The 26475-nt window shown below is 50.7% G+C and overlaps 1 protein-coding gene across 1 annotated transcript in view; it reads right to left on the bottom strand.

The window, feature by feature from the left end:
- LOC104527944 (plexin-A2) overlaps nt 1-26475 on the bottom strand; it is a 95828-nt gene that overhangs the window by 4712 nt on the left and 64641 nt on the right. The window contains 5 exon segments of the mRNA XM_010171794.1: nt 2592-2706; nt 3714-3810; nt 5011-5164; nt 6534-6657; nt 11405-11505. Of these exon segments, the coding sequence (XP_010170096.1) occupies nt 2592-2706; nt 3714-3810; nt 5011-5164; nt 6534-6657; nt 11405-11505 (591 nt within the window).

Genomic DNA, 26475 nt, shown 5'->3' with positions numbered 1-26475 from the left:
TGACAGCACAGGCGGAGAGATGGAAAAACCTTCTCTGGGCTGTATTTTCATGGAAAGCAGGGCAAAAAAGCAGCATTTAGCTCAGTCAATAGAGCCAGAAGATTGCAAGGAGCAAGTGTACAGCTCATGAAGCAGGGCTTGCTTCCCCCCATCACCTTGAAAAGTGGTTGAGGCTTTGAGCTCTTTTCTCTTCTCAAGGCAGATGACTCCTAGGAGCATCAAAAGGAGTTCATTACACACCGAATCCCACCGGGACACAAATTCTGATGGGCCAGGAAGAAAAGGGAATATTCAAGATATTTCCTTTTAAATGAAATATAAAAGCAGGAGAAAATTTCCAACCCCATGTGAACACACGTGCAAATCTTACGTGAGAAGAGGCACATGGGACTGAAAGTAGGGCAGCATGTGCCGGAGCTGCTCCCTCCGCGGCGGAGGCTCTGCCATGGTTATCACCGCGGCACCGCGCCGGCTCCAAACACAACTGACACTCCGCTTTAAGGGGGAGTGGTGTTGGCAAGCACCAATATTTTGCTAATCCATCAGGTCACGACACAAGGAGAATATTGTGGTTGGAATTGTTTTAAGAGAGGAAGCTCTTTATGAGGCATTTATTTCATGTCTCGTGTTAGCTGGAGTGAAATGCCCATAATAAAGGCATTAGCACTGCACCACGTGTGCAAGTGGCAATTCATTTGCCATAAATAAGCAAAGAAATTAGGTTTTGGTGGAGGGCTTTGCCTGTGTGTTCAGAGGTCTGAAGAAGCCATGAGGAACAGAATCACAGAATATTAGGGATTGGAAGGGACCTCAAAAGATCATCTAGTCCAATCCTCCTGCCAAAGCAGGAACCTAACAGTGAAGCATCTGCATCATTATCATCAGCCCTTATCAGAAGCCATCACCGGGAAGGTGTTGGGTATCACATAAACATCCCCTGGTAAGAAACAACTTCTACAAGATGAAGACAGCAGAGGAAGTTCTTTGGAGATGCAACAGTCTTGTGATCCCAGCAGGAACTGGCAGAGATACCAACTCCTCCACTCGCTCCCTCTGTGTGATCTCAGGTAAGTCCTGTGTGTTCCCAGGAGAAAAATGGAGATAATGGAATTGTTGTACTTTACCAGAGACTTGTCAAGCACTTCGGAGATCACGGGGTTGAAGACCTCAGTTAAAACTGAGAACTAAAATTGTAAAGCCTGGGATGCTTTGAGTATGAAGGAGAAAAACCCCCACATCACTTGAGAGAAGGAAAAGCAAAGGGTTTTGCTTTCTCTTGTTATCTTGAAAGGAAGTTTCTTGGCTTTCAACTGGACTAAGAAAGCTTTTGGTTTGTCCCCAGGGTGGATGCTTCTCCTTGGGAATCCATACTCTCTGTTGCACACGGCAGCTCTTCTCATCCCTTGCAGGTGGCAGGAGGCAGCTTCTGCTCCCAGTGACCCTGTCCAGCCCTGGGCTCTTGCAGGTTCCCTGAGGTATGGACACATGCAGTTCATGAATGTTTTTTGCCTTGTGTCTATGTGCCTCCTGGCAGTGCTTTAACCAGAAAGACCCATGGGTGGTCTAAGTTTCAGGTTTACTGTTGGTTTAGCAGCAGCCTGGCAGCTTCAGTCACCTCTTTTTAACAGCTCTGTGTTCTACTCTACTGACCGATCTCTCCTGCTTTTCTCTCCCTCTCTTACTCACTGCTAAGGGTTTCTCTTGATGCTGGCTAATCTCACTCTCCTTTCTTTGTCTAATATTTGTATATGACCTCTCTGCTGTCTTTCCCACTTTCCAAGACACTCAGGATTTTCAAAGCACCTTTGAAAACCTTCTTTTTCCTTGCAGCTTTAGGATCTGCATCCATTTCAGGTGCCACAAAGCTACGTGTAGGGGCACTAAGGGCAAAGACCAGGACCCTAGACCAAGGGGTTATTGATAACCTTTGATGAGGAATTTGTGCTGGCAAACTCCTTTCCTCCATGGACCCCTCCACCTTGGGATATACTGAAGATCTGGCAGAACCATTAATGGGCTACACTTCCATCTAACCTTTAAAAGCACTTTTGGGCTTAAGCTCCACACCTTTTATTAACTGCTAAGAGAGATGGCTCCTGGTCCACAGCGCTTGAACCTGAATCAATTCTCTTTTGCAAAGTCTGGGGCTGCTCACGTCTAATTCCCTTCTTCATAAGCTTACAGTCCAGCTCCTGCCATAAATTTCAGACCTGCCAACACAACCCACTGCATGAGTCCCACCAAGAGCTCTGCATCTGACTTGTCGCTTGCCATCAGGTAAATCCCTGCACACCTTGTCTGAAACACACTGGTTTTGGGGAAGTCTTCGAGACCCCTGAAGGGAAAGCCCTACAGCAATTACAGTTATTGCTGAACCTGAGCACACCCACAGATCAGAGGTGGGATCAGCTTTGGTGTTCAGGTCAAGACACGTGGTTTTTGCTAAACTGATACTTTCTTCCTACGCTCCTTTAAAACTGTATCTGCACTTTTCAATGACAGGGAAGTTGAAAAACCTCACGTAGGCATTGGTTATGGTAATTGTGCCATAGAAAAACAAAGATAAAAGAACTGAAATCCTGGTTTGGTACCTCAGAGACATTGATCCGTCCCTCCTGGAAGGAGCACGTGGTGGGGTCGTGGGTGCAGAGGTTCCGGTACTTGCACCAGTGGCAGCGGAAAGCGCTGTTCACACAGGACAGGCACCTGGGGGGAGAAAGGAGAAGTTGGAAAGGGAGTTATCACCTTGGGAGGTCTACACGGTAACAGACAGGCCTAGCCAGAAGTTCAGGCTCAGGGTCCTTTGTGGGAAAATAATTTCTTTGGAGGGATGTTTTGATATAACAAAAGTAACCAACAGGTTTGGGAAAACACACTCTCAAAAGATAGTCTTTAAACAACCTCCCAAGTATTCAGGAATAAAATACAAGCTGGGATTTCTTGCCCATCATTGCACCGATGTAAAATGAAGCTCAACATTGTGCAGACACCAAACTTGATTTTTAGTTTCTAGAAAGTGGGGAAACAAGGCAAGCCTGGCCAAAATCGGATCAGTTGTTTTACAAGTCAGGAATGCTTCAAGTCAACAGTAACGCTTCTGCTTGGCCGTGGAGTGCAAAGAGTCCAGCAAGCACTTTTGATTTACATTGGAAGAAATTAACTGTTTATGAAATGTCTTTGAAAGAACACAGACCCCTTTGCAGACACGGGGTGGCCCAGCTGCCAGCGAACCGGCTGGGTGGGTTTTATTCCACACTAACTGGCTGCCAATTAGATGTACGGTCCATGACAGCAGCAACCACCTCCTCCATCCCTGAAGACCAACCCTCTGTGCTATGTGGCACCGTTTTGGTGACCGTCTGCTGGTATCAGCCTGAGCCATAAGTCCACTTGACTCTGCTTTGCCTTCACCAGTTGCCTGTGAAGATGCGGCCGCGTTCACAGTTGCGGGATCGCGCAGCTTGGGGGCACCAGCAGGTTAAAGTTCTCTCAGGCTCATTCCCTCTGTGTCTCTTAAGGCAGAGGAAGCTACACAGCACCCAGAGATGTCCAGAGAAGACAGGGATGGGTGGGTTTCTTTTCTACCACATGTCTGCTGGCTGAACCAAGCAGCTTTATAACCCCCAAAGCTGGTTCCAGAGCCCAGCATCCATCCCCCATTCTCTTTTTAGCCGGCGTTTGGCTCTGCTCGGGGAGGAGAAGGGAGCACTCACAGCTGGTGGGCACTGCAGTTGTAGAACTTGAACTCGGTTCTGACAAACGTCCTCCCGGTCTCCTGCGACTTCAGCTGCAGCACCACGCCGAACCAGTCTGGGGATGCAAACCAGAGCCCGTCAGTCCCACCAGTGGTAAGGAAGGAAGGAACAGCAGACGTGGGGGTACCTGCTCCCCACCTGCCAGTGCACTGAGCCATATGCTTCTGGGGTAGAAGGTGGAAGTCAGGCTGCTCTCATCTCCCTGCTCCCCCAGGCATCAGGCCCCCCACCCACAGTGACTCTGTACCAGTTCCCAAACTGGGGGCTGAGTATCCCCCAGCTGAATCCTGCCCTTGAGCACCTCAGCGTGCCGGGCTGGCTGTCCCCAAAATGCTTCCAAACCAAACTGGGCTTGATGGCAAAATGCATTTGACACACGGGGTCTAAATGCTGCCTTGTGTCACAGCTGAAATGAGTGTGGGATCTCATCCCGTTCTCTGAAGGATTCGGTCTCCAGTTTAAAACCACTAATTCAGTCCACTCTGAGAAGCAGCCCAAGTCAATGCTGGAAACGAGGGCATTAGTGAAGCTCTTGAGGAGTCTCAGCACTGGGTTAATTACGAGCAGATTGCTCTTCCCGAGCTGTTGAGGGTAAGCCCACACTAGCCCGGCTACCACGGCGGCTCTCAGCCCCCAGTGTTCACCGAGTCTCAGGCTCCACAGAACGCCTTAGAAATACAAAGATATCAGCAGGGAGGCACAGCTGACACCTGGAAGGATGCCAAGGAGAAAATGAGTTTTAAGCAAGTAGCATTTTGGTTACGGGAAGAGAAAATATGACAGCAGTGACATTAATGAAGAAACAACCCAAAGATCAGGAATGAAAAATAGAAACTGCATCCACCTACTCGTGGGTGCTGAGCCAGGCTGAGGGGAGGGCTCCTGCTTTCCAGATCCACCGGTGTGGCAAGGCTGCAAGTCCCTGTCTCACTCATGAGCCACCCCTGGGGGGACAGAGAGCTCCTGCAGCCCCAAGTCCTGCCTCAGAAGCTGCCTGGCGGCACAGGGAGGGAACAAGGACAGGACAAGCACACGGTGCTGCCTGCTCCCAGTTTATCTTGCCCTGTGTGGGATGCATTTCTTAAGGACAAAGCTTATTTAGCTCCTGAGGTTCAATGATCTTTGACAGCAGCATGAATTTCTCCAGCAGCAGCAGCCCCAAAGGGTCTGCTCCACCCAGCAGATCCTTCCAAACCTACACAGCACTTTCTGGTGGCATAGATGTCGCATTGGTGTCCAGAAGTCAGTTACTCACCTTGATCCACAGGTATGGCAGGAACATCTTTCGCTGCTGGTGAAACACAGACAACCCGGTTCTCTGAAACCTGCCCTTCCACCTCCGTCAGGTTTCCAAAGAGGCAGGTGACCCCGGCCCTCAGGTCTGGAGCATCGCTCACGAACAGGCTGAGCTGCAGCCGGGGAGAGGAGGGGTGGAGGGGAAACAAAACACAGGCAGTGACCTGTCAGCAGGCAGAGCTGCCCAAGCTTCCTCTGTATTTTCACAACCTGCTGTTTTCCCATTCAATAGTCACCCCCTTAAATTACCCATCCACCCACAGGAGGCGGCCAGCTGCCCTTCCATGGGAAGCAAAGGAGGAAAAAGAAAGCCAAGGACACAGGCTCTTTACTGATACAAAACTGCCTCGCTAAGCCTTTGGGTGCTGCAGTTCAGGAGAGGTGGCAATGGCAGCTTTTTGTCCCCCTGGTTGCTCTCCAGAAGCATTGCCACCCTCAATGCCCAGGTCAGGAACCTGCCACAGCAGCAGCAGCGTGTCGCTTCTCATACACGAGAGACACAGTGCTCAGGGACATGGCTTAGGGGACTTGTCAGTGTTGAATTAACAACTGGACTTGATGATCTTAAAGGTCTTTAAGATCATCATCTTAAATGACCATCTGAGGCAATTCTGGGATTCTGTGAGAGTAGCAACAACCTTCTGCTCCAAAAACATCCCTGAGCTGCAACCACCCCACTGCACACATGGGAGAGCCAGCCCTGCCCCAGGGCACGTGAGAACATCAGGGAAAGGAGAAAGTTCTCACCAATCCCAGCATGAATGGGGACTGTCCCCATGGCAAAGTGGTGCCCACACCATTTCGACAGCGAGTGGGGAGCGGGAAGGGGCTTCAGCAAGGGCAGCTGCTGTGGGGTGCTGGGGGGCTCGGAGAGCAACAGCTGGGATGCTTTGGAGAGCCAGGTCTGAGCACAGCTCACAGATGAGCTTTTTGGGAAACAAAGCCTCGCCTTTCAACAGCTAATGAAACCAGACCAAGAGAAATGTGAGCTGAGGCCCAAGGGGAAGGGGAATTTGTTTCTGCCATCCCCACCCCCTTCCTCCCTGGCTCGGATGACCCCTCTCCTCCCCAGTCCCTCTGCGAGCCTGACTTCATGGGAAAACATTTGTGCCGATGGGCAGAGAGAAAGGCTGGAGAACAGATTGTTCCCTGTGAACCTGAAATATGCTGGCAATGCCTCTCACCAACAGATCCATCCACAGAATCACAGTGGTTGGAAAAGACCTTTAAGATCATCAAGTCCAACCATAAACCCAACACTACCAATTCCACCTCTAAACCATGTCCCTCAGCACCTCGTCTGCCTGTCTGTTAAATCCCACCAGGGAAGGTGACTCCACCACCTCCCTGGGCAGCCTGTTCCAGGGCTTGACTGCCTTTTGGGTGAAGAAGTTTTTCCTCAGATCCAACCTAAACCTCCCCTGGTGCAACTTCAGGCCATTTCCTCTCGTCCACCTCTCCCCTCGTGCCGGCAGCACTTACCGGGAGGCTGTGCTCGGAGACGGAGATGCTGCTGGGCTGCACGGTGATGCTCATGCACTGGCTGATGCTGCCTGCAAACCGGTACGGCTCGTCTGCGCGCTCACAGCTGTCCCTTGGGGAGCACCTGCCACAGGTGGGGACACATCAGAGCAGGCACAGCACACGGGGAAGGTGACAAACAGCACCAGGGGCAACAGCTGACCAGGAGTGAGCTAAACAGGAGAGCAGAGCCTCAGCCAAGGGAAAGGGGAGTTACCAGCAGGACCAGGGGTGATGCTCTGCACCGGGACCAGGAATCAGGCACAGACTCCAGATTAGGGCCAAAGGGCACTGAAAAATGTTCTAGGATCAGAGGAAAGACAAACCACAAGTATCTCAAGAGCAATTCCCAGTCCTGCCTGTGCTGGGACACAATCCAGAGCTGTTAGTCCCGTGTGCCAGCAGTGCCAGTGGGTGCGGGGTGGGTGACTTGGGCACTCTGCTGCTGCTCAGCCAGGGCCCCTGCAAGCCAGAAATTCATGATCTACACAGAAACTAAACTGTAAAGCAGTCACAGGCAGTAACAAGATGATGCCTCCATTCTAATTAAAACGAAACCCCATAGTTCATTAATTGTCTCCTCCTGGAGCTGAGGAGTGCCACAGGAATGGGACTTCCCAGCAGCTGCCAGCCGTGCTTTGGCCAGTTTTCACACGTCGGGCTCCAAGCTCTCTCCCATTCCCACCATCAGGAATGCAACCCTCCGAGCATGCCAAAGTGACTGGGACTGCTCCCAGCACACCGCCTGCTCCAGGAGGCTTGTTATCCCCATCCCTCTACTGCAAGTGTCCTTGGAGTGGAGTGGAATTCAGTTGTTTCCAGCAGGTAGAGGAGCAACCACCAGGAAACCAAGGGAGGATTATCAGTGTTCCAAAGCTGGTATCAGAGATGGCAGCACAGCACGGGCACCCCTCAGGGATTTTCTATTTTATATCATTTAGGGAAAATCTTGTTCTTCCAACCCTCCCCCCTGGGTGCAGGTGACATATTGGCCTTTTGGTGTTAATGGTCTTAATAAGGTATCAGCAAACTTTATCACTTTTCATTCATTGCTGATCTTGGACCCTATTTCAAATGGTGGCACAAAGGTCAGAGGATGGAGATGCTGTCACCAGCCCCACGTGCCACCAGCACGTTCCCTCTGACAGTTATTTGAGTGTATATGGCACTCGACTTAACAAGGTGCTGCTGTCAAAACTGCTTGTTTTCCTGATTCCCTGTGGAGTGGCTCGGGCTGTCTCAGACACACACAAGCATCAGCAGAAACAGCTCCTGCCCAGGCAGAGACTGAATTCCAGCAGCACATCCAGCTCTGACCCCCAGACAACACCCAGCAGAACCAGGGCTTCCCACACTGAAGCACTGGACTCACATCCTCCCTGCAAGGCCGTTTGCTTTTGGTTAAGAAAAGTAGAGTTCACACTTTCCCTTTCCAACCCACCCGTGTGATCCCCAGCAAACACTCTTGCTGTTCTCCTCACCCTCTTGGGTTGGTTTTTTTTTTTTTTTTTACTTTTTTCTTTTGGAGTATAATGGAGCTAAATATGAATGCTGCCAAAGGAAGAATTATTGAGTTGAAGTGAATCTGTAAGATAGCTTTAAAGTGAGCTCTTGACTGGAGCCTTTATCTCATTGACTCGCTAGAATGGTTCTTTTTTATCATACTATTTATGGCAACAGCCCTAACAGAGATAAATAGGTCTGGAGACAATAACACACTTGCAGAGAGCAGCATATGGAAGTCTTGCAGGTTTCAAATCCCACTGGGTTGAAGAGACTCTTTAACAATCTCCTTGAGGCCTCTGCTTGCTCCCAAAGAGTGCTGCTTGTAGAAGAGGAGGAGCAGAAGATCCTTCTTCTCACGTGGAGAGGATGAAATTGCACAGTGAGCAAAGCCCTAGTTGTGAGGACATGGTGGAGGTGTTGGGCAGGGACGGGTGGCTCAGGGAGCACTGGGTGAGCCGAGGAGTTTTGCAGGAGGACAAGCACCTTCCCCTTCCTGCTGGTTTTTAGCACCTTCTCACATATCCTGTGTCCAGGATTCTTCAAAGCTCAGTGCATGTGCTGCCCATGGTCATCACCTCATCAAGCTCTTTTAGGGCAGGAGTGATGGGGCTGTCTCGGTGCCTGCACGACCGACTCCTCCCTCCAGAGCTCATGGATGCAGTCCTCACAGGCAGCTCGTTCATGTGCATCACCACCCTGAAATCCTCGGGATGCACACGCACCCACAAACACCCCACAGTGCAACAGAGCCTTCACCCTGACTCAGGCCTCCAAGAGCCAGGAACACACAAGGAGCACACCAGGAAAGCGTAATGTAATATTGGATAACGAAAGCTTATCCCAGGACAACTCAGATCCTTCTGCTTTTCCTTTATGACTCCTCTCTGGCTGATGGCACGGGACAGGACGCACTGCTTGACACAACCTGGAGTGGAGCAGTGGTCTGTCTGTCTGTCTCACATCTGTACCTGTTCAGACATCCAACACATCATTTAAAATTCTGATTTTTTTAATATTTTTTTTCTGGCTCTCTGACAGCTCATGTCCATGCTCTCAACTAAGACTCTGGCAACTGCAAATTGTGGATGCCAAGTGCCCAGAGAGAAGCTGGGGACAGCAGGGAGCAGCTCTTGCACAGAGACTCCCCGAGCTGCCTGGGGGTCTCAGACCCCAAACCTGAGGGAGCAAAACCCCTCAAAACAAGCAATTGGGGAAAACAACTGGATTTCCATCACACCCTGACCCCCAACCCTTCAACCATCAAAGGAGCAGCTGGTCCATCTGGCAGGAGGGACAGGTAAGAATGAGAGCAGAGAGATGACAAATTAAATACAAACACTCCGGCGCTCGGGGACTCCAAACACATATGACAGAGGCTCCAGAAATAGCAAGATAAACTCAATTATTTACAGCTTAAGACAAAAGCTAAAGAATTGTCATTGCTCCAAGCAGGCCAGGAAAGTGCAGATGCTTGAAGGAAGGGTTGAGAAATACCAGAAGGGAAGAAACCCTCGTTAGGAACAGGTTAATGCTGAAATGTCACGGCCAAAAGGGCAGAGGAAACGACACTTTTCTCTCCTCTTGACATTGAGGGTTTTCTCTCTGCAGAATTAAGATAACAACCTTTACCTGCTTCCCAGGTGGTTTATGAAGATTCAGTTCATTAGCATTAGGAAAGCACTCGGTGGATCCTTGCAGAGAAGGGGTCTGAGGAGCAACACCAAACACCCACAGATACCCGATGCCACTGTCCCTTCCTGCCACACAGCTCAGCAGCACCAGGCACTAAAAAGCCACTGTCCCCAGGTGAGGGGGTGCTCTTTGTACCCCTACAGATCCCTGGGACCTGCAGACCTGCAGCTCAGGCCAGATGCTGAGTAGAGCAGGTCCCCTCTCCTCACTGCCCTGTCCCCCTGCTATCAAAACACTGCGGTGGCTTTTGTCCCAGGTGGTTTTTGTCCCAACTGTTGGAAAGGCACATGGGGACAGCTGTCCTGAGGGGAGAGGGACATGACCAGGGATGGAAATCACTTCCCTCAGACAATGCTGCTGTGACAGGAAAGACTTTTGGACACAGCAACACATGGAGGCTCAGCTGTAGGGCTGGACAGGCTTGTTGGAAATGAAAAAAAGCTTTAAAAAAAAAAAAAGAAAAAAAAGAAAAAAAAGATGCCAGGGCAGCTATGCCCCACGCTGCTGTGCTGCTGGCAGGGGTGGCTCTGCCACAGCGCCAGGCATGGAGCCCCTGGGATGCTCAGGGCAGTGGCCACAGTGGTCCTCCTGCATCTCCCCAGGTGTGGTGATGACTCTTTGCAAACCACACGAGCTGCAGGGACCCAGTTTGCACCCCAAAGCCCACAGGTCCCAAATCCAGGCCAGATTTGTGGAGGAGCCTGCCAGTCCCTGCTCCTCTCCAGCACCTGCTGCTCAGGCATGTGGCCAAGCTCTGCTGCGGGTCCCTGCACCCTGCTTGTGCCCCCACTGCCAGGCCTTTTTCGGGGCAGCTCTGCAAGCTGGCAGGCGGCCGGAGGGATTGCTATTCCTCTCCTCCAGCCTCTCGAGGCTTTTCCCTCCTCCCCTGATCTGCCTTTGCCTGGTGGTCCCCCTTCCGCCTTAGGAAGTGATGGTTACTGTGGCAGGGGAGAGAAAGGAAGGACACAAACATCTCCTGAATGCAAAGAGCGTTTCCTGGAGCTCCCTTGAAAAAAAAAAAAAAAGCAAAACCAACCCAACAAACCCCTCATCTCTCTGTGCCTGGTGATGTGGGTGAGGGGCTGCCAGCTCCCAGCCCCACGCTGCCGGCTCTGCCCCATTGAGGATGGCTGGACCCTCTGACTTCACCACACGGAATTTACATCCCAGTTCCTGATACATTCAATAGAGCTTGGTGCTCTGCTCTGCTCCAGTGCTGTATCCTCTAGGAAAGCAAAGTCCCACTCATACAATCAAGTCTACTACTGTCTTTAAAAATTCCCTGTTAAACAGGAGGGACTCGTGGCTTGGGCAAGCAGGAGTGTGCAAAACACGAGACCTCTGTTCCCACCAGTTTAAACTCTGCTTTTCTGCCACGTCCACAGCACCCTGTGCTATGTGTGACCCACTGCTCCTAAAGAAGGAATTTGTTTTCCTTTACTTCCTTCCAGTAGCTCGGGGAATTGCAATGACATTCACACTGCAAGGCAGGGAATGTCCCGAGAAGGGAAGAATGGTTTTAACAAACTTCAATCTAATTTGCTTTTGCAAAGATTGAGTGGGTGGCACATGGTAGCTTTGAAAGCTGCTTTGATCATCACCAGCAAAAATGAAATGGCCAAGGCTGGACTTACATGTGGTGGAGGGTGCACCAGCCGCAGTGGGGGTCTCCCGAGCTCAGGCACTCCCCGCAGGTCGTGTACTGCTCGCAGGACTCCACGGGCACCCGGGACACCTGGAATCACAGAATCATAGAACCATCATAGAATAGTTTGGTTGGAAAAGACCATTATGATCATCTAGTCCAACCATAAACCCAGCATTGCCAAGTTCACCACTAAACTACTAAACTGTGCCCCTAAGCACCACATCTGCATGTCCTTTGAATACCTCCAGGGATGGTGACTCCACCACTTCCCTGGGCAGCATATTCCAGTACTTGACAACCCTTTGGGTGAAGAATTTTTTCCTAATATCCAACCTAAACCTCCCCTGGGAGGAAGAAGCAAACACATGGGCTGAGTGCTCCTCACCGCACAACGGGCAAGTAAAACAAGAGCAGCTCCAGGTCCTGCTTCACCAGTTTGAGTCGAATAACACACAGTGATTAAGTGAATTTGTTCCAACATCTGTGCAGAAGTCAGACAAGAATAGGAAATACTGGGGACCGAGTCACCAAGTCACCCTGTCCCTTGGGTGCAGCCATGATATGAATCACGGCGCAGCAGAGCCACAGCCCGGAGCCTGGCGCCAGCTCACCAGAAACCCCCTGACCTCCCTGCCCAGAGACGCTCCCAGGGCCAAAGCTGTGTTCTCTCCTCCTTGATTTACACTTTGCTGTCTTACACTCGCTGGCGGGGAAGCTGCTTCAGAGAGGAAAGCTGGCAGAGAAAAATATTCATTGGGACTTTGCAGGTTGGCAGCTTATTTAGCCTACGTGGCTATTTCACTGCTCGCTCCTCCTTGGCCACCCCAAGCTCTTCCAGCACCAGCGTGGATTTGGCCACCCCATGTATGATCCCCTGGGACTGCCCATCTCTCCCAGGCAAGAGATGCCAGAGAAGAGAGGGACACACATGAGGGAACATCAGCCCAGATCGCTGCCGCAAACCCCCTCTTGCACCGATCACACACGCATGACACTGAGGTGCAGCAGGGTCCTGACCCCTTTATCAGCACTGAAAACCCCCAAAGGCTCCAAAAACCACACCAAGCTTTCACCAGGGGTCATCGCTTGACTCCAGTGACACAATCCCACTTTAACCTGGCCAACCTCCAGCGGGGATGGCACACTGGCATCTCCCATCCCAACGCTGCAGCAGGGAGCTCCTGCACTGGCCCCTCTTCCACGTATTGACATTTCTCTTATCAAATACAGTAATTAATTATTGCCATTCCCAGCACAGCCACCTCGCAGCACCGGCTGCTCCCCCCATCTGGGAGAGATGCCTGAAAAACTGCCTGAGAATTAAAACAACTGTCGGCATCACACTCGCTCTGTCCATCACACCAGCGCCCAGCTCGCAGCAGCTGGGGTGCGCGGGGTGAAAGGAGCAGTGTCTCACCAAACAACGGCCGCTGTCACGCCAAGTGCTGTTGACACAGTGAGAACCCAGTTCCTCTCTAAACACGACACCAATAGGGTTGCTATTCTTCTCGTTTCCTCCATCCTACTTAACAGCTTTTCCCAAAACAAAAATTGCATGTGGAGGCGCAGGGCTGGGGATTTAATTATTTATTTATTTATTTTGCTGGGATGAAGTTTGTGAGATGAGCACAGGGCTCAGCTTGGGGTACACTGAGAACAAAGCAGCCCTGGAGCTGGAACCATGGGGCAGGGACCGAGGGGGTGTGAGGGGCAAAGCCAGAGCTGGGCATGCATTATCTTGAGATGGCTGGAGAGAGCTTCAGAAATGCACAGAATCACACAAGTTGGAAAAGACCTTTAAGATCATCAAGTCCAACCACAAACCCAACACTGCCAATTCCACCTCTAAACCATGTCCCTCAGCACCTTGCCTACCCATCTTTTAAATCCCACCAGTGAAGGTGACTCCACCACCTCCCTGGGCAGCCTGTTCCAGTGCTTGACTGCCCTTTGGGTGAAGAAGTTTTTCCTCAGATCCAACCTAAACCTCCCCTGGTGCAACTTGAGGCCATTTCCTCTTGTCTTGCCCCCATGGGAGTCACCAGTGAGGGACGTCACTGGGTTTCCCCTAAAATCTGCCCATCACCTTGAGCTGTGTTGGTGGGATGGCTCTCACTCACCCTGGAGGTCAGGACAGCCCCAAAATCATCAGGCATTGCTGATCCTCCACCTCTACCCACAACATGAAGCTTGACAGGATCTGTCCCTGTGATTTATATGCAGCTCAGGGCTTGTTTCATGTTTGTGAGGAGCTGGATGCTCTTGCAGTGCTCTATAAATAACAGAGGATTTGAATTATATGAATAATAGTTCGTTACAGATGATTTTACGTTAGGCATTTGGGTTCTTTTGCTGCTCAGAAGCTGTGGCTATCAGTAACCAGATACAGCAAAACCAGTCAAGTCTGGAGCTGTTTGCTGCCCACAGCATGAGGGAGAAAGGAGAGATCCTGCCTGAGAGCTTTCTAAAGGCAGAGGGCAGGAAAGCAGTAAGTGTACTCACCAGAAACCCACTCAGGAACCCCAAACCATGGCCACCACTGAGTCCCACCTGCCCAGCCCTGCTCCAATGGCCACAGGCACTCACGGCATCCCCATCCCACAGGCACCAGCACCTCACAGCCAGGCACAGCCAGTGTGACCCCCATCTGTCACAGCCTGGTCTATTTGCTCTCTCATCCTCGCCAGCCCCTGGGGCAGCTCTGTGTGCAGCAGAAGGGTTTATTTGGACAGGGCTTTGGTTTTCAGTATTTAGTCTTTAAATGTAAATACTTCTCTTTGTTTACATTAGAGAAGATAAGTCGGAGGAATGCTCCTGGCACTCAGAGCAAACATCTGAGAAGGTCTATCACCACTTCAGGAGTGTATTCCCCACCCCAGACTAAGCCCCAAGAAACCTGTTGCCTGAACTGATGAACTTATCTGCAGAGCAGGAGCACGAGGTCCTGCAGCACCCAGAGAGCAGAGCTCCTGGCTTCAGTCCCCATCCTGGAGCACTGGCAGATCTCACAGTGAATTTGAGCTTTTCAAAGCAAGTGTTAATTCTGGATACTTTGAGAATTCTCCTCCAACTACCAGAAACATGAGGTGAGAGGTCCTGAAGCTGTGAAGGGGTATGCAGGAATTTCCCAAATGCAGCTTCAAATCCTGCACTTTCTCACCTGGGAGATGGACCACTGCTGCCATGCAGAGCCCAGAGATGCCCACAAGGTCATGGTGCCTCTGCTGAAGCAGGCAGCAGGTCATTTTGGGATAAGAAAGGGTGACACACACTCCTCATCAGTGATAAAGCAACTCAGCAGAGCTGAGGAGCATCTTCATGAAGGACAACAGCCAAGAGACCAACACTCCTGGGGAATTTCCTTACTCCCAAGAGCAGACCTGTCCTCCTCCCAGCCCGATTGCTACCTCTCTTCCTTCTCCCCATGCCAAAACAAACCTGCTTCTCAATAACTAAATGATAAAGTCTCATTACTGCTTTCCTTGACTGCCTGATTCATAACATCAGAAAAAAAAACAACAACAAAAAAAATCAATATAGACTCACCAAAACACATGCATCCAAACTCCGCCAGCCCCCAGAGAAAATAAAGTAAGAGCAAGAATCCATTTCCAAATAAATAAATACAGAAAATAAACAAACAAAGCCAAGTTTCCATAGCTTATGTCTGCTGCCAGCACAGGCCTCTGACCTCCCTGGCTGAAGACAGCCCCCAGGGCGTCCCACCGCCACGGCACGCTGCCTGCAGCCCCTCGGGGTGCTGGAGTTCAAACAGAAAATCTATTTTTAATGACTTTGGGGAGTGTAGTAGAGATGCCAACTAGTTCAATGTAATTAAAGCTATCTATCACTCAGTGAGCAGGAGCCCAAAGTTGATGAACTTTCCAATGAGATTTTATTCTTCCCTTCATTCATTAAAAACCACCACTTTGTGCTGCTGCAGGAGACATGAAAAAGTGTGGGAAGGAGCAAGGGGGACTCATCAGTTCCAGCTGTTAACGTGTCAGGGTGACAGAGCTGGGGAAAATAAAGTCAAACTTTCTCAGAGGCTTGTAAAAAGTTTGACAGACTCTTCTTCCCACTGGTTCTCCTCCCTGCGTCTTCATGCAGAACTGTTCAAATCTGGAATCCTCCTGCGATATCGTTTCTGCCAAGGGCAAAACCAGGGGGTGTAGGGCTGTGGAGCACGTGGGGCTTTGCTGAGCAAGACCTGTGGGTCCAATCTGCCCCATGCTGTATGAAAAGTCCTACCTGAAAATGACTTACTCTTGACTTGAGCAGAGCTGGACATGCTACGACTGAGAAGAGAGTGGAAGACCCAGGGACACAGGCAGAGCATGGTGTGGGACGCAGGGGAGAAGGCAAAGCTGGAGCATTTGAACTGAAAAGCGTTGAGGAGCATCCCCAAAGTGCTGCTGAGCTCCAAAGGCAGGAATACCTGCTCTGGTGGGGACTAACCCATGAGTCCCTGTAACACGCACCCCCAGCAAGGGATGGATGAGGGGGAGTTCTCCTGACAGGTACAGGAGGACCCAGCTCTCCTCTCCCACGCCGCTCAGCACAGAAAGGATTCTCAAAGCTACCGAAGGGGCTGTCAGAACCAAATCAACGCCTGTAACTTTTGGCAGAAAAGCAGCGAGTGGGAGAGGACACAGAGACAATGTTTCCATGACTACAAAGGGATTATTTAATTACAGCGCTGCAGATGCCTGCAGAGAAAGTCCCTTAAACTCTGATCCAAGCAACCTTTTCAATGAGTTTGGCTTTGCTGCTTTATGAACCTCATTAGCATCTTAGGAGGACAAGCTGTGACTGAGCACAGGAGACCGGAGAGCTTTCTAGGGAGTATTCAGACCTTCTCCAGGCATACCTGTCTCCTTGGCTGCCAGCTACCCGCCCTGTACAGCACTGGGTTCCCGAAGGAGGTGATGGAGGTAAGAGTAGCCTCCTCTGGGAAGCAAGAAAGCATGAAAAAAAACAGCAAATACCCCAAAGTGAGGCTTGATCAAGCTGTAAAATGGTCCTCGAGCCAGAGTTTCCTCTATCCAACCCAGCAGCAGGCAGCAGGACTCAGGCTCAGAGCAGACTCATGTTCTGGCACACAGGCTCCTGCAGAAAAACACTTTCCCATGGTTTACCATGACTCAAGTTAATCATCGGATCAGTAGGAAACATCTGAGCAAGATCTGTTGGAATAACAAAGTGCCAGGCAGAGATCCCATCCCCACTCCCAGGAGCAGCAGTAGATGTGTAAGCCTGGAGGTGGAGAAATGGGTTTTCATCTTGAACATGGGCTGCCCGTGACCGTTCACCGAATGCTGGGTCTGTTCAACCTGGCAGCTCCTTCCCCACCCTTGGCAGGTGATGATGCTGCTTGCAGGGTACCACCCACCTGGCACGGGCACTGACCGTGTCCCCTCTCAACCCAGACTGGGTGTCCTCATCCCTTACTCTCCCTCAGATCCCAGCTGTGCATTGCAATACAAGATCAAGAAGCAATTCTTTCACCTCCAGTGCAGAAATAAAAAACACTGGCTGAAGTATTTACACAGGCTTCTGGAATCAGGAAAAGCAGCAACATTTATGGATTGAATAATTAGGTCAAACCTGACCACAGAGGTGCAGCCACACGCTCGCTCCTGCCCAGCTTCCCTGCAGGCATCACATCCCAGGCTGCTCCAGAGCCTGGTGCTCCCGTACACACCCGGTGCAGAGCAGCTGGGGAACAGGGGATCCACAGCCGAGCATCTGCCTCATTTGGGACACTAAGCTGCTCTGTTCTCCCACAGCACTGACCCACAGAAACTCTCCGTTCTTGACAAGAAAAGGAGGTAACATGATAAATGTTTACACAGGCTGATATAATGAAGAATGAGATGCTAAAGGTCTCCACCACAAAAAAACAGGTTACGTCGCAATACATCCTCACATTTCCTCCCCTGGAAAACCACCACACCTCAGGGGAGCTGCGTTTTTGTTTTTGACTGCACAAAAAGTTCAAGTGAGTTTCTGGCAATCAGGCTCTTTCCAGGTGTGCTGCACTGAGCCACTGGATCCAGGCAAGAGACCCTCCACAGCAGCTCTGCGGGCACCGGCCAGGGTGACAACATCACTGCTGCCCATGGGAGGTCCCTCAAGGCTTTCAGGAGGGTCCCTCAGGTCCCTCCAGATTTCAGGATGAGGAGGTGACTTACCCAGAGCGGCTGCATAGTACATCCAACTGTCCCTGCCAGGGGACATCACTGCTGCCATCAGAAGTGGCTTCTTGAAGCGTTGGCATCGTCTTCTGACGAATGGCACGCTGCTCGGTGAGACCACCCTGCCACGGCCACCCTGCCAACGAGCCGTGTCCTTGGCAGCACTGATTAGTCCAGGCCTCTGGGGAACTAATTAATAAGGATAAAAGGGGAGCAGCTTTCCAAAATTTCTGGGCTCAGGTGGGGATCAATCCAACACAGTCAACTTTCATCTCACATCAGTTCACGGCCTCTGAGTTGCTGCCATGTAACTCACAGCACAGCCCCTGCAGCCATTTCAAAGTTTTAACAGAAGCTCAGAAATTAATTAAGGTGAATAATTAGAAAGCGCGCCTGCGCTTCTTTCCCTCTCTATCTTGCAAGGAAGCGGCAAAAATAGAATTCTGCATCATTTTGGAGTTATAACCATATGTAATTAGGTGTTCAACGAACACTTACAATCGGGCTGCGCTTATTAAAATTACTGTTTTAGTCAGAACATTGCCAGAGAGTCATTAACAGCACAATGCTTCCATTCCCCGGGACTCTAATTAGACTTGGCCGCTTGGCAGCACGGGGGATGCCCGGCTCCGCTGCCCGCTCCACACCACAGGTGATGCCCAGGAGCTCAGTGGGACTCACCAAGGCTTCCCGGGCACTTCCCAGCCCTAGGGGCACAGGGACTTGGCCAGGGGGAGAGCGGGGACAGGGGACAGAGCCCCAGCATCAGGTGGTGGGATGGGGACGCTCTGTGATGTGAGATGTCCCGGTCACAGCTCTGACTCAGACCTTTGTCTGCGGTGACCACGCTGGCCAGCGCAGGCAGGGGCAGCTCGGGCTGGGCTGTTTCCTCTTTGGAAAGCAGCTCTCAGTTCACTTGACAGAAATCCCTTCATTTCTTTTTCGCAATGCTCTGCAGGGCTTTAGGCAGAAAAAGGCCAGGTCTGTGTTAACTCCATCCCCAGCCCACACAAGCCTGGACAGCAAGCAGCCATGCCATCCATAGGGCTGGAGATGGTACTGCCAGGAGATGCCCAACTGGGAATATTTGCAACACAAGCTACAGCAGGACAACCCTCCACTCCTGCTGCCTGCAAACAGCCATCCCTCCAGCCTTGTCTCATGTTTGCTCCCCAGCAGCAGCACTGGTACACACTGGTGGGTACCAGCCATACCGACGCAGCTTGTTCCACCTCAAAATCAAAGACTGCTCTGCTCAGAGTTTGTCCCAGCACCGATGTTCTGGGGGTTAACGTGTCCATGTACATCCCTGCAGTCCTCACCAGCACCTTCCCTCCTTAGAACATCCACCATGTGATAAGGACTGGAAGTGGGGAATACCTTGGAGGGAAACTGGAAACACCCCGAGGATTTATAAACAACAGCCCCGCTCGCTCCAAGAAGCTTCTTATAGTGGTTTGGAAATGATGGAGGCTTCAAAGTAGGTGTCAATGCCCTCCCCATGTCAGAGACAGGAGCTCCATGCTCTGAAACGCAGACATCCAGCTCTGTTAGGAAAGACCTACATCTCAGTGGTGTGTGTCACAGGAAAGCTCAGTGCCTGCTGCTTGCAATTGCCTTCAGCCGTCTGTTTTTCCTCTCTCCCCAGAAAAACCACATGCTAGACAGCAGAGACCCCTTCCCCCAAGCTGCTAGCCTAGAACTCATGAATTCAGTTAAGTTGTTAAAAAGGATTGTGGCAGGCTAAGATAAAACAGAGGAGTTTAAAATGACAAACAGACTCCTAAATGGGATTAGAGTCTTAATGAAAACAGTAATGAATGAATGAGGCAACCAAATATTACCCATTAATATTAGACAGATAGATTAGATCCCTAGGCACAGCATTTAGAAACGACATGAAATCACTTCAATTACCCTGCATTGATAAATAACAAGGCCATATTTACTGTTAAAATACATTTCCTCCACCCTCTCCCATGCTCGTTTTGGCTTCTGCTTCCCAAGAGGGAGAACAAACCATTGAGAGGCTGAAAAAACGCACCAGGCTGGAAGCTTCCACCGCTCCCCTCCTCTCTGCATGGGACCAGGGCTCACCACCATCCAACCCACACGTATCCCAGGGCACCTGCTGCAGAGGACCAGTCCCACCAGTCTCAATTACCACCATCAACGCTGCTATTCCAGCCCCTGCATTGCTGTGTGACACCCAAAGCCATCACCACCGATTCCCTGAAAACCTGATGCTCCCAGCATCCTTCCACCTCAGAAATTCACTCTACCTTCACGTGCTGGTGGACACAGCTGCTCAGCATCCTCCCTTCCACACAGGGAAAGTGAGATTAACCTGATCAGAGCCTTCTTCTAATGAAGAGATCATAGATGGATAATTCCTGGGTGCTGGGTGGCATTTACATACTAATGATGAAAGGCAAGCTGGTAAAGGTAACGTCAACAAGAGTCCCTTGTCCTTCCAGCCTCCAGCCCAACCATCTGTTCTCTGAGTTCAGGAAAGCCCTGGAGAAGAGGTTGCTGCTAGGAAAGCTGCAAAACATCCTTTCCAGCTCTGCTGCTTTGCCTTGCACACCTTCGTGCCTGGATGAAGTCTTCTCTACGTGCCTGGGGATGCGTCTCAGTAGATGCTGTGCTCAGAGCTGGAGGGCCAGCCTAGCTGGTGGGATAAACAGAGCACGACTGTAAGCACAGCGATGTTGGTGTCAAACCACTGATGCTTTGCTGCTAGGAGATCTCAAATATCTTTAAAAAAAAACAACAACCCAACAAACCTCATTCAGCCTCATAACATATCAGTAAACAAGCAAAACCATAAAATATCTCATTTCAGAGATACCAGAGGAGCAGCAAGAGCGCAGAGCGAATCGCTTGCAGCACAGCAAGGCAGAGAACCTGAGCCCAAACCCCAGGGCCTGGAGTCATCAGACATGTCATCTCATGTTATCGTAGGGAGAGGAGTGGGATAACCCTGCTGCTTCCCCTGGGGAAAGGCTACACAGAGGCTGAGCAGGGCTCCTGGTGACTCCAGCTGAAATTCTGCTGAGCGTGGAGGATCCGTTAAGTGTGGGAATGGGGGGCAGGAGGGGGTTGTGTGTACCATGCAGATATAAATTAACCTTCTTGGGAAGGCAACAAAACCCAGCCTTTGTGCTTTCCAACCTCGAAACAAGGGGTAAAGCAGGAGAGTGAAGAGGGAGGAATGTGCAGAGCTCTTCCCACAGCTCGGGGGATGGATGACCTTTCCAATACTATACCTGTATAAATCTTATTTAATGAAATAATAATTAAAAAAAAAAGAATAAATGAAGGTTAAATCATTCCCTGCAGCAGATTTACACTGGAAACAAAGTCTGTTCAGACAGTGGTTGGTTTACACAACACAGGCCTTTAACATTCCTTTCCTAACTACTCGGGTGACTCCTGACCAGCTAACCACGAGATGAGTGATAGGAGCCCTCGAAGCCAAAGGCAACTTGCCAAGACAGCAGCAAAAGAACCAGTGGTAGTCTGGGGTTTCCTTTAAACACACAATTAGGGTTTTTCGGTGGGTCACAAGTCACAACACGGCGGTTTTCACCCATCAAACCTTCCCCACAACATTCCCATCCTTTGGGACATGACTTCATTTTTCAGTGCCACCACCAAGTCAGCTCTTTAAACACCCACTTCCCCTCCCTTCGCACACCACAGAGCAAACACGGCTGCCCAGGGCTTGGAACTGCCCCTGGGAAACTGGGAAAACTAACCCAGGGCCTCCCATTATCTGAAATTAAAGCTGGAACAGTTCTTGTGGCCAGAGAAGGTTGGGTAGAGTTTAGCTTTCATCTTTACCTGCTTTTCCTTGGGCTGTTGTTTTGCTGCATGGGAGAAGTGGAATCAAAGAGCAGCTCTGGGGGTATGGCATTGCTTTGACGAAAGGCAGAGGTGATAGAAGCTCAGAGCTTATCCATAAACTTCAGAATTGCTGCATTAATGCTCCCAGTGCTGCAATGCCAAGTCACTTCTCCCTAGAAGCCATATCAGCTCCTGCTGTAAACAGTTTCTTTGACATCAGTTTCTCATTGTCCGGATACAGCACTCAAAACGGTGGCATTTTGGGCAAATAATGCCATGAAACTGTTTCTGCTCCATCAGAGCCTGAGGAACTTCTGCATATATTTCCATAAATATCACTGGTGTCAGTGCAGCAATAGACCCGCCAGACTGCGAGGGGGATCCTGCAGACTGCTGCTGAGTCTGCCTACAGAGCAGCTCTAGGAAAAGCTCTGGGCTTGAAAGGACTTGCACTGAAATCACAAAAAACCCAGCAGCTTGCGTGAAAATCAGTAGCCCTCAGTTTCTAGCGAGGCTGGAAATGAGGGGGAAGGTCCTCCCAGCTATCAAAATGTGCAACTTGTTGCCCCAGGAAGCTGAAAGTAGATGGCATTGAACAGAGGTGGAGAAGAACAGTTTGTTAAGGCCTCACAAAAAATCTGTGAGGATGCACAAGGAGAGGGACTTGTGGGTCCATGACCTGCTTTCTGGACAGGGAACCACCACGGTGGTTCTTACCACCACATGAAAGAGACAAGTCCACCAACACACCTAGACAAAATTTAGTCCCCAGTCTTGTGTTCTTCAGCTGCAAACTGCCCATGGGAGGCAAATCCCCATTGTGTGGGGGGCAGAGGAGGTGGAAGGGGATCTTCCCTCCCCTTAGCTGCCTTCCTGCTGGAAGCCTGCACAGAGCAGCTGCTCCAAGGGCATTTCTCTGCGGGGTAGCTGGCAAGGGACAGGGCTAATAGGCCCACTCCATGCGTGACCTCTCTTTCCTCTCTCTGAGAGCTTCTAATTACCAAGCTAAAGAAAGCGGGGCAGCCAGCAGCATCAGCCAGAGCCCACTGCTCGTGCCTGCCCTTGCTGATCTGATCGATCGCAGCCCGCTGGCGAAGGGAAGGGCTTCACCCCTGCGAGGGGATGAGGTCTCCAGGAAAGGCAGCTTCTCCCATCCCACCCGCACATGGAGGGAGCTAATCAAGGCCAAAGCCACCCTGGAAAAAAAAAAGAAAACAAACCCAAACAGGAGCATCAGCAGGTCCCTTCTTCCAAAAAGCAGAGCAGCTTGGGGGAGGGCATGAATAAATAATGCTGCTAATGAAGAGATGCCTGCGCAGCCCGGCGCGGTGGAGGAACCAGACCGATGACTCTATTTCTGATGCACCGGCAGCCTGACAATTGGCAAATGAACCTCTGCAGTTACGTGTTTCCCCTCTTTATTCTTTTCTCATCAAACTGGCAGGGACAGGGGTAGGAAAGAGCTGCTGGCGGCAGCTGTGTTCAGTATGAAAAATGAGCAGCGTGTGTATGGGAGGCAGCTGGAGCCCAGCGCTCGCTCTGAGCCAGGGACCCCAGGCTCCTCCAGCTCCCCTGCCACACTGGTTATTTCCCTCTCTCCAGTGGGCCCCATCATTAACCCTTGCCTTGCTCTGTTGCTGCACCTACCGTGATGGAGCAAATCAGCCATAGCCATTAGGACCTTTTCCTGGAGAAAAGGAGGCTAAGGGAAGACCTTCTTGCTCTCTACAACTACCTGGAAGGAGGGTAAGAGACATGGGGGTGGGTCTGTTCAACCAAGGAACAAGTGATAGAACAAGAAGGAATGGCCTCAAGTTGCACCAGGGGAGGTTTAGATTGGATATGAGGAAAAACGACTTCACCCAAAGGGCAGCCAAGCATTTGAACAGGCTGCCCGAGGTGTTGGAGTCACCTTCACTGGTGGGATTTAACAGACAGGTAGACGAGGTGCTGAGGGACATGGTTTAGAGGTGGAATTGGTAGTTTATGGTTGGACTCAATGATCTTAAAGGTCTTTTCCAACCACTATGATTCTGTTATTCTGTGACCTGAGCCTGCACCTGGTTGTCACCAACACCCGGTGCCCCCAAACAGCAGCGTGTTCCCTGCATTCCTGGCATACCCAGGAGCTTTAGGAGAAGTTGTAGCCCTGCTGGAACGGACAACATGTGTACACACAAAATAACAGAGCACAACTGCTCCCAGAAGCAGATGAAACATTATCCTCGGTTTGTAGCTGAGGGATGAGCTGCTGGTGCGAGCAGCGTGATGGGGCACAGCACAGCACAGCACAAGGGCTGCAGCTCAGCCTGGGCAGCTCCATGTGTCCCTTCCTGGGCTGCCTCAACAAACCGCTGCTGCTTTTCCTCCAGAACCTGCCTGGCTGAAGGTCCCTGTGTGGCATTTTCCAGGGACACACAGACAATACCTGCAGCAACTTGCCCCAAAACATCTTGGGGCACCCAGTGTCCCCATGTCAGCTCTCTCCTGCCCACCACGGAGGCAGAGCTGGAGCTCCCTCTGCCATAGGGCATCTCCCCACTCCTCCCCTTACAGTCTCCCCCCTCGAGTGCCTGGCCACTCGCCACCCCTGGCACGCACGGGGACACAGAGGCCACATTTTGTTTACCCTCCTTGCTCAGGAGAAAGCCCAGGGCTGCACGGGGAGGACACATCTCACCACCCACCTTGAAAAGGAGCCCACGTGGCCAACTGGCCGTGGCACAGCGGGGTGGGCAACCCCACATCTGCCCGCTCCGAACAGACTCGCAGGCTGTGCTCCCCCACAATGGGGGCTTTGTTCCCAGCTCTGGCACGTCCAAGGGTGTCAATGACACTGAAAAGCTTTGACTGGCCCTTTCTGTTTGTTTTCTTGGCACACGCAAGTATCATTTCAATAGCCCAACCTCGGCTCTGCCCTGCACCTCGCGTGTGACTGACGTTGTGATTCAACAGCGGCTTTGCCCAGAGAATGGGCTGAGCAGAAAGCGACGGCTCCCAGTCCCTCGGTGCCCACTCACCTCTCTGCCTGCTTTCCCGGGACAGCATCACACATCCCAGGCTGGGTGGGCTGCAGGGCTCATCCCTTGGATGCCCACATCCCATGGGATGTTGCCTTTCCAGTGGGATGGGTAGCTCTGGGGCAGCATCAGGGGAGATTCAGCGCAGCCATCCCAGACCCTGCTCAGCTCTTTATAGCTGGTCATGAAGGTTGGCTGCACGCTGCAAGGCAGGCACACAAGCAACCCTCGATTCCCTGTTTTGTGAACCATTTCAGGGTTCTTCAAACTGTTTAAATATTGCAAAAAACCTAGGAGGAAAGTCACAGGCACGACTGGTTTGTGTAATTTTACAGAGCCTTGAAAATCCAAAGCACCTGATTGCCCTAAGTAGCTTTAAAGGTCACAGAGTCGTATCATTACTGTTTTCAAAGCCTGACCACGGTCCTACTACTCGTTTGCTCCAGGAACACTGCCGTAGTCTCCATGGCTTTTTAGTAAGTATTGCTCCCTAACTACATTACACTGTCCTTGCCAGTCAATTTTCTGCTACTCCATCACTTTCCCATTTGTATATCATTACATATGGCTGTCAAAAATATAATTCAGGAACCTGACCACCGGTGTGAGAAACAAACCCTCCTAAGTATATCCCAAACCCTCTAATTCTGAAAGAAAATGAGCTTTAAGCCCTTTCCCCCAAAGAAGAAAACCACTGTCCCATGGCCACTGCAGCACGCCAGCCCTGTTATCACACATGGGCACACGGGCAAGGGGGGTGATTACCAAAAAGAACATCTCAGGAGATGGTACCCGCAGCTTTTGATGCTTAAAAAATCATGTGGGAGAGACTCCCTGTGCCATGCCCGGGGAGCTGACGAGGTGAGACACACAAACCCACTCCAGACATCCCACAGGAACCCCAGAGCTGTTCACATCAGGACCTGCAGCAAGGAGATGTTCTCGCTGGTTCTCAGCAACAGCCATGGTCACGCTCATTTCTTCCAGCATCCTTGGAAGACAGATTTCCTGCTGGTGTAATACCTTAATGCATTTCAATAGGTTTATGCTGAGACTAAATTTGGCCCTGCATATTTTACTCTCAAGCTTAGTAATCAGTAGTGGAAATAATTTGCTGTTGGCTGCTCTGATGTTGTCATCTTTTGTGCATATCAAAATGACAGAGACATCAGGCCCTCAAAGTCCGATTGAAGAATAATTGGAAATCCAAAGTGGCATTAAATGTTATTTTCTAAATAAAATGCATTCAATTACAGAACATGAGGCTGGAAAGCATTAAAAAAGATTAGTTAGAGCAGAAAAAAAAAGTATTCAACCCTTCAGAGACTTCATTATATGCACAGGACACCCTCTATTCTTTGGGACAGGCAGGAGATAAAAGCAAATGCAAAACAATGCAAATATTTCCAGCAGCCCGTGCTGTCCCAGAAGGGTCTGGATGTTTCTGCACTCTTGGTTGTCATCTCAGCTGTTGCAACCGGTCGCTACCCAGCACGATATGTTTTCTCACTTCCATGACAAGCAGGCACAGCTGATTTTGTTTCCACCAGCACCTTTTGTTACACAAACAAATTCCCCGGGTTGTTTTCAAACACAGAAAGTTTGTTTCAATAAAGCAAATGTGTATTTAACAAACCTTGATGACATGAAATGCTCCACTAAGGTGGCTGACAGCCTCTGTCCCCCAGCCCAGGGACTCCTCCAGCCATTCCCTTTGTGCTGCCCAGATGCTGGAGGTGCTGCTGTCTGTGCTGAGATGTCCCCATCGCTGGGCACTGTCCCCAGCCCTGCAGACACAGCCAGACCTTTGCTTTCAGCAGCAGAAACCAACAGACACTTGGAAGATGTACAGCAAACTCTGAGCAAGGTCTAAACCAGTTTGATACAGAGGGGAAAAAATCTCCCCTGGGTGTGGATGCGTTAGGCAAGGCAAGGGAGGAAAAAATAGATGAAACAAGAAAAAGCAGAGAATAGAGCAATAAACATTCCTG

This window comes from Antrostomus carolinensis, unplaced genomic scaffold (genome assembly GCF_000700745.2).
Source record: "Antrostomus carolinensis isolate BGI_N321 unplaced genomic scaffold, ASM70074v2 scaffold26837, whole genome shotgun sequence".
NCBI lineage: Eukaryota > Metazoa > Chordata > Aves > Caprimulgiformes > Caprimulgidae > Antrostomus > Antrostomus carolinensis.
The sequence above is the reverse complement of the archived record's forward strand: the minus strand, read 5'-3'. Positions and strand labels throughout refer to the sequence as shown.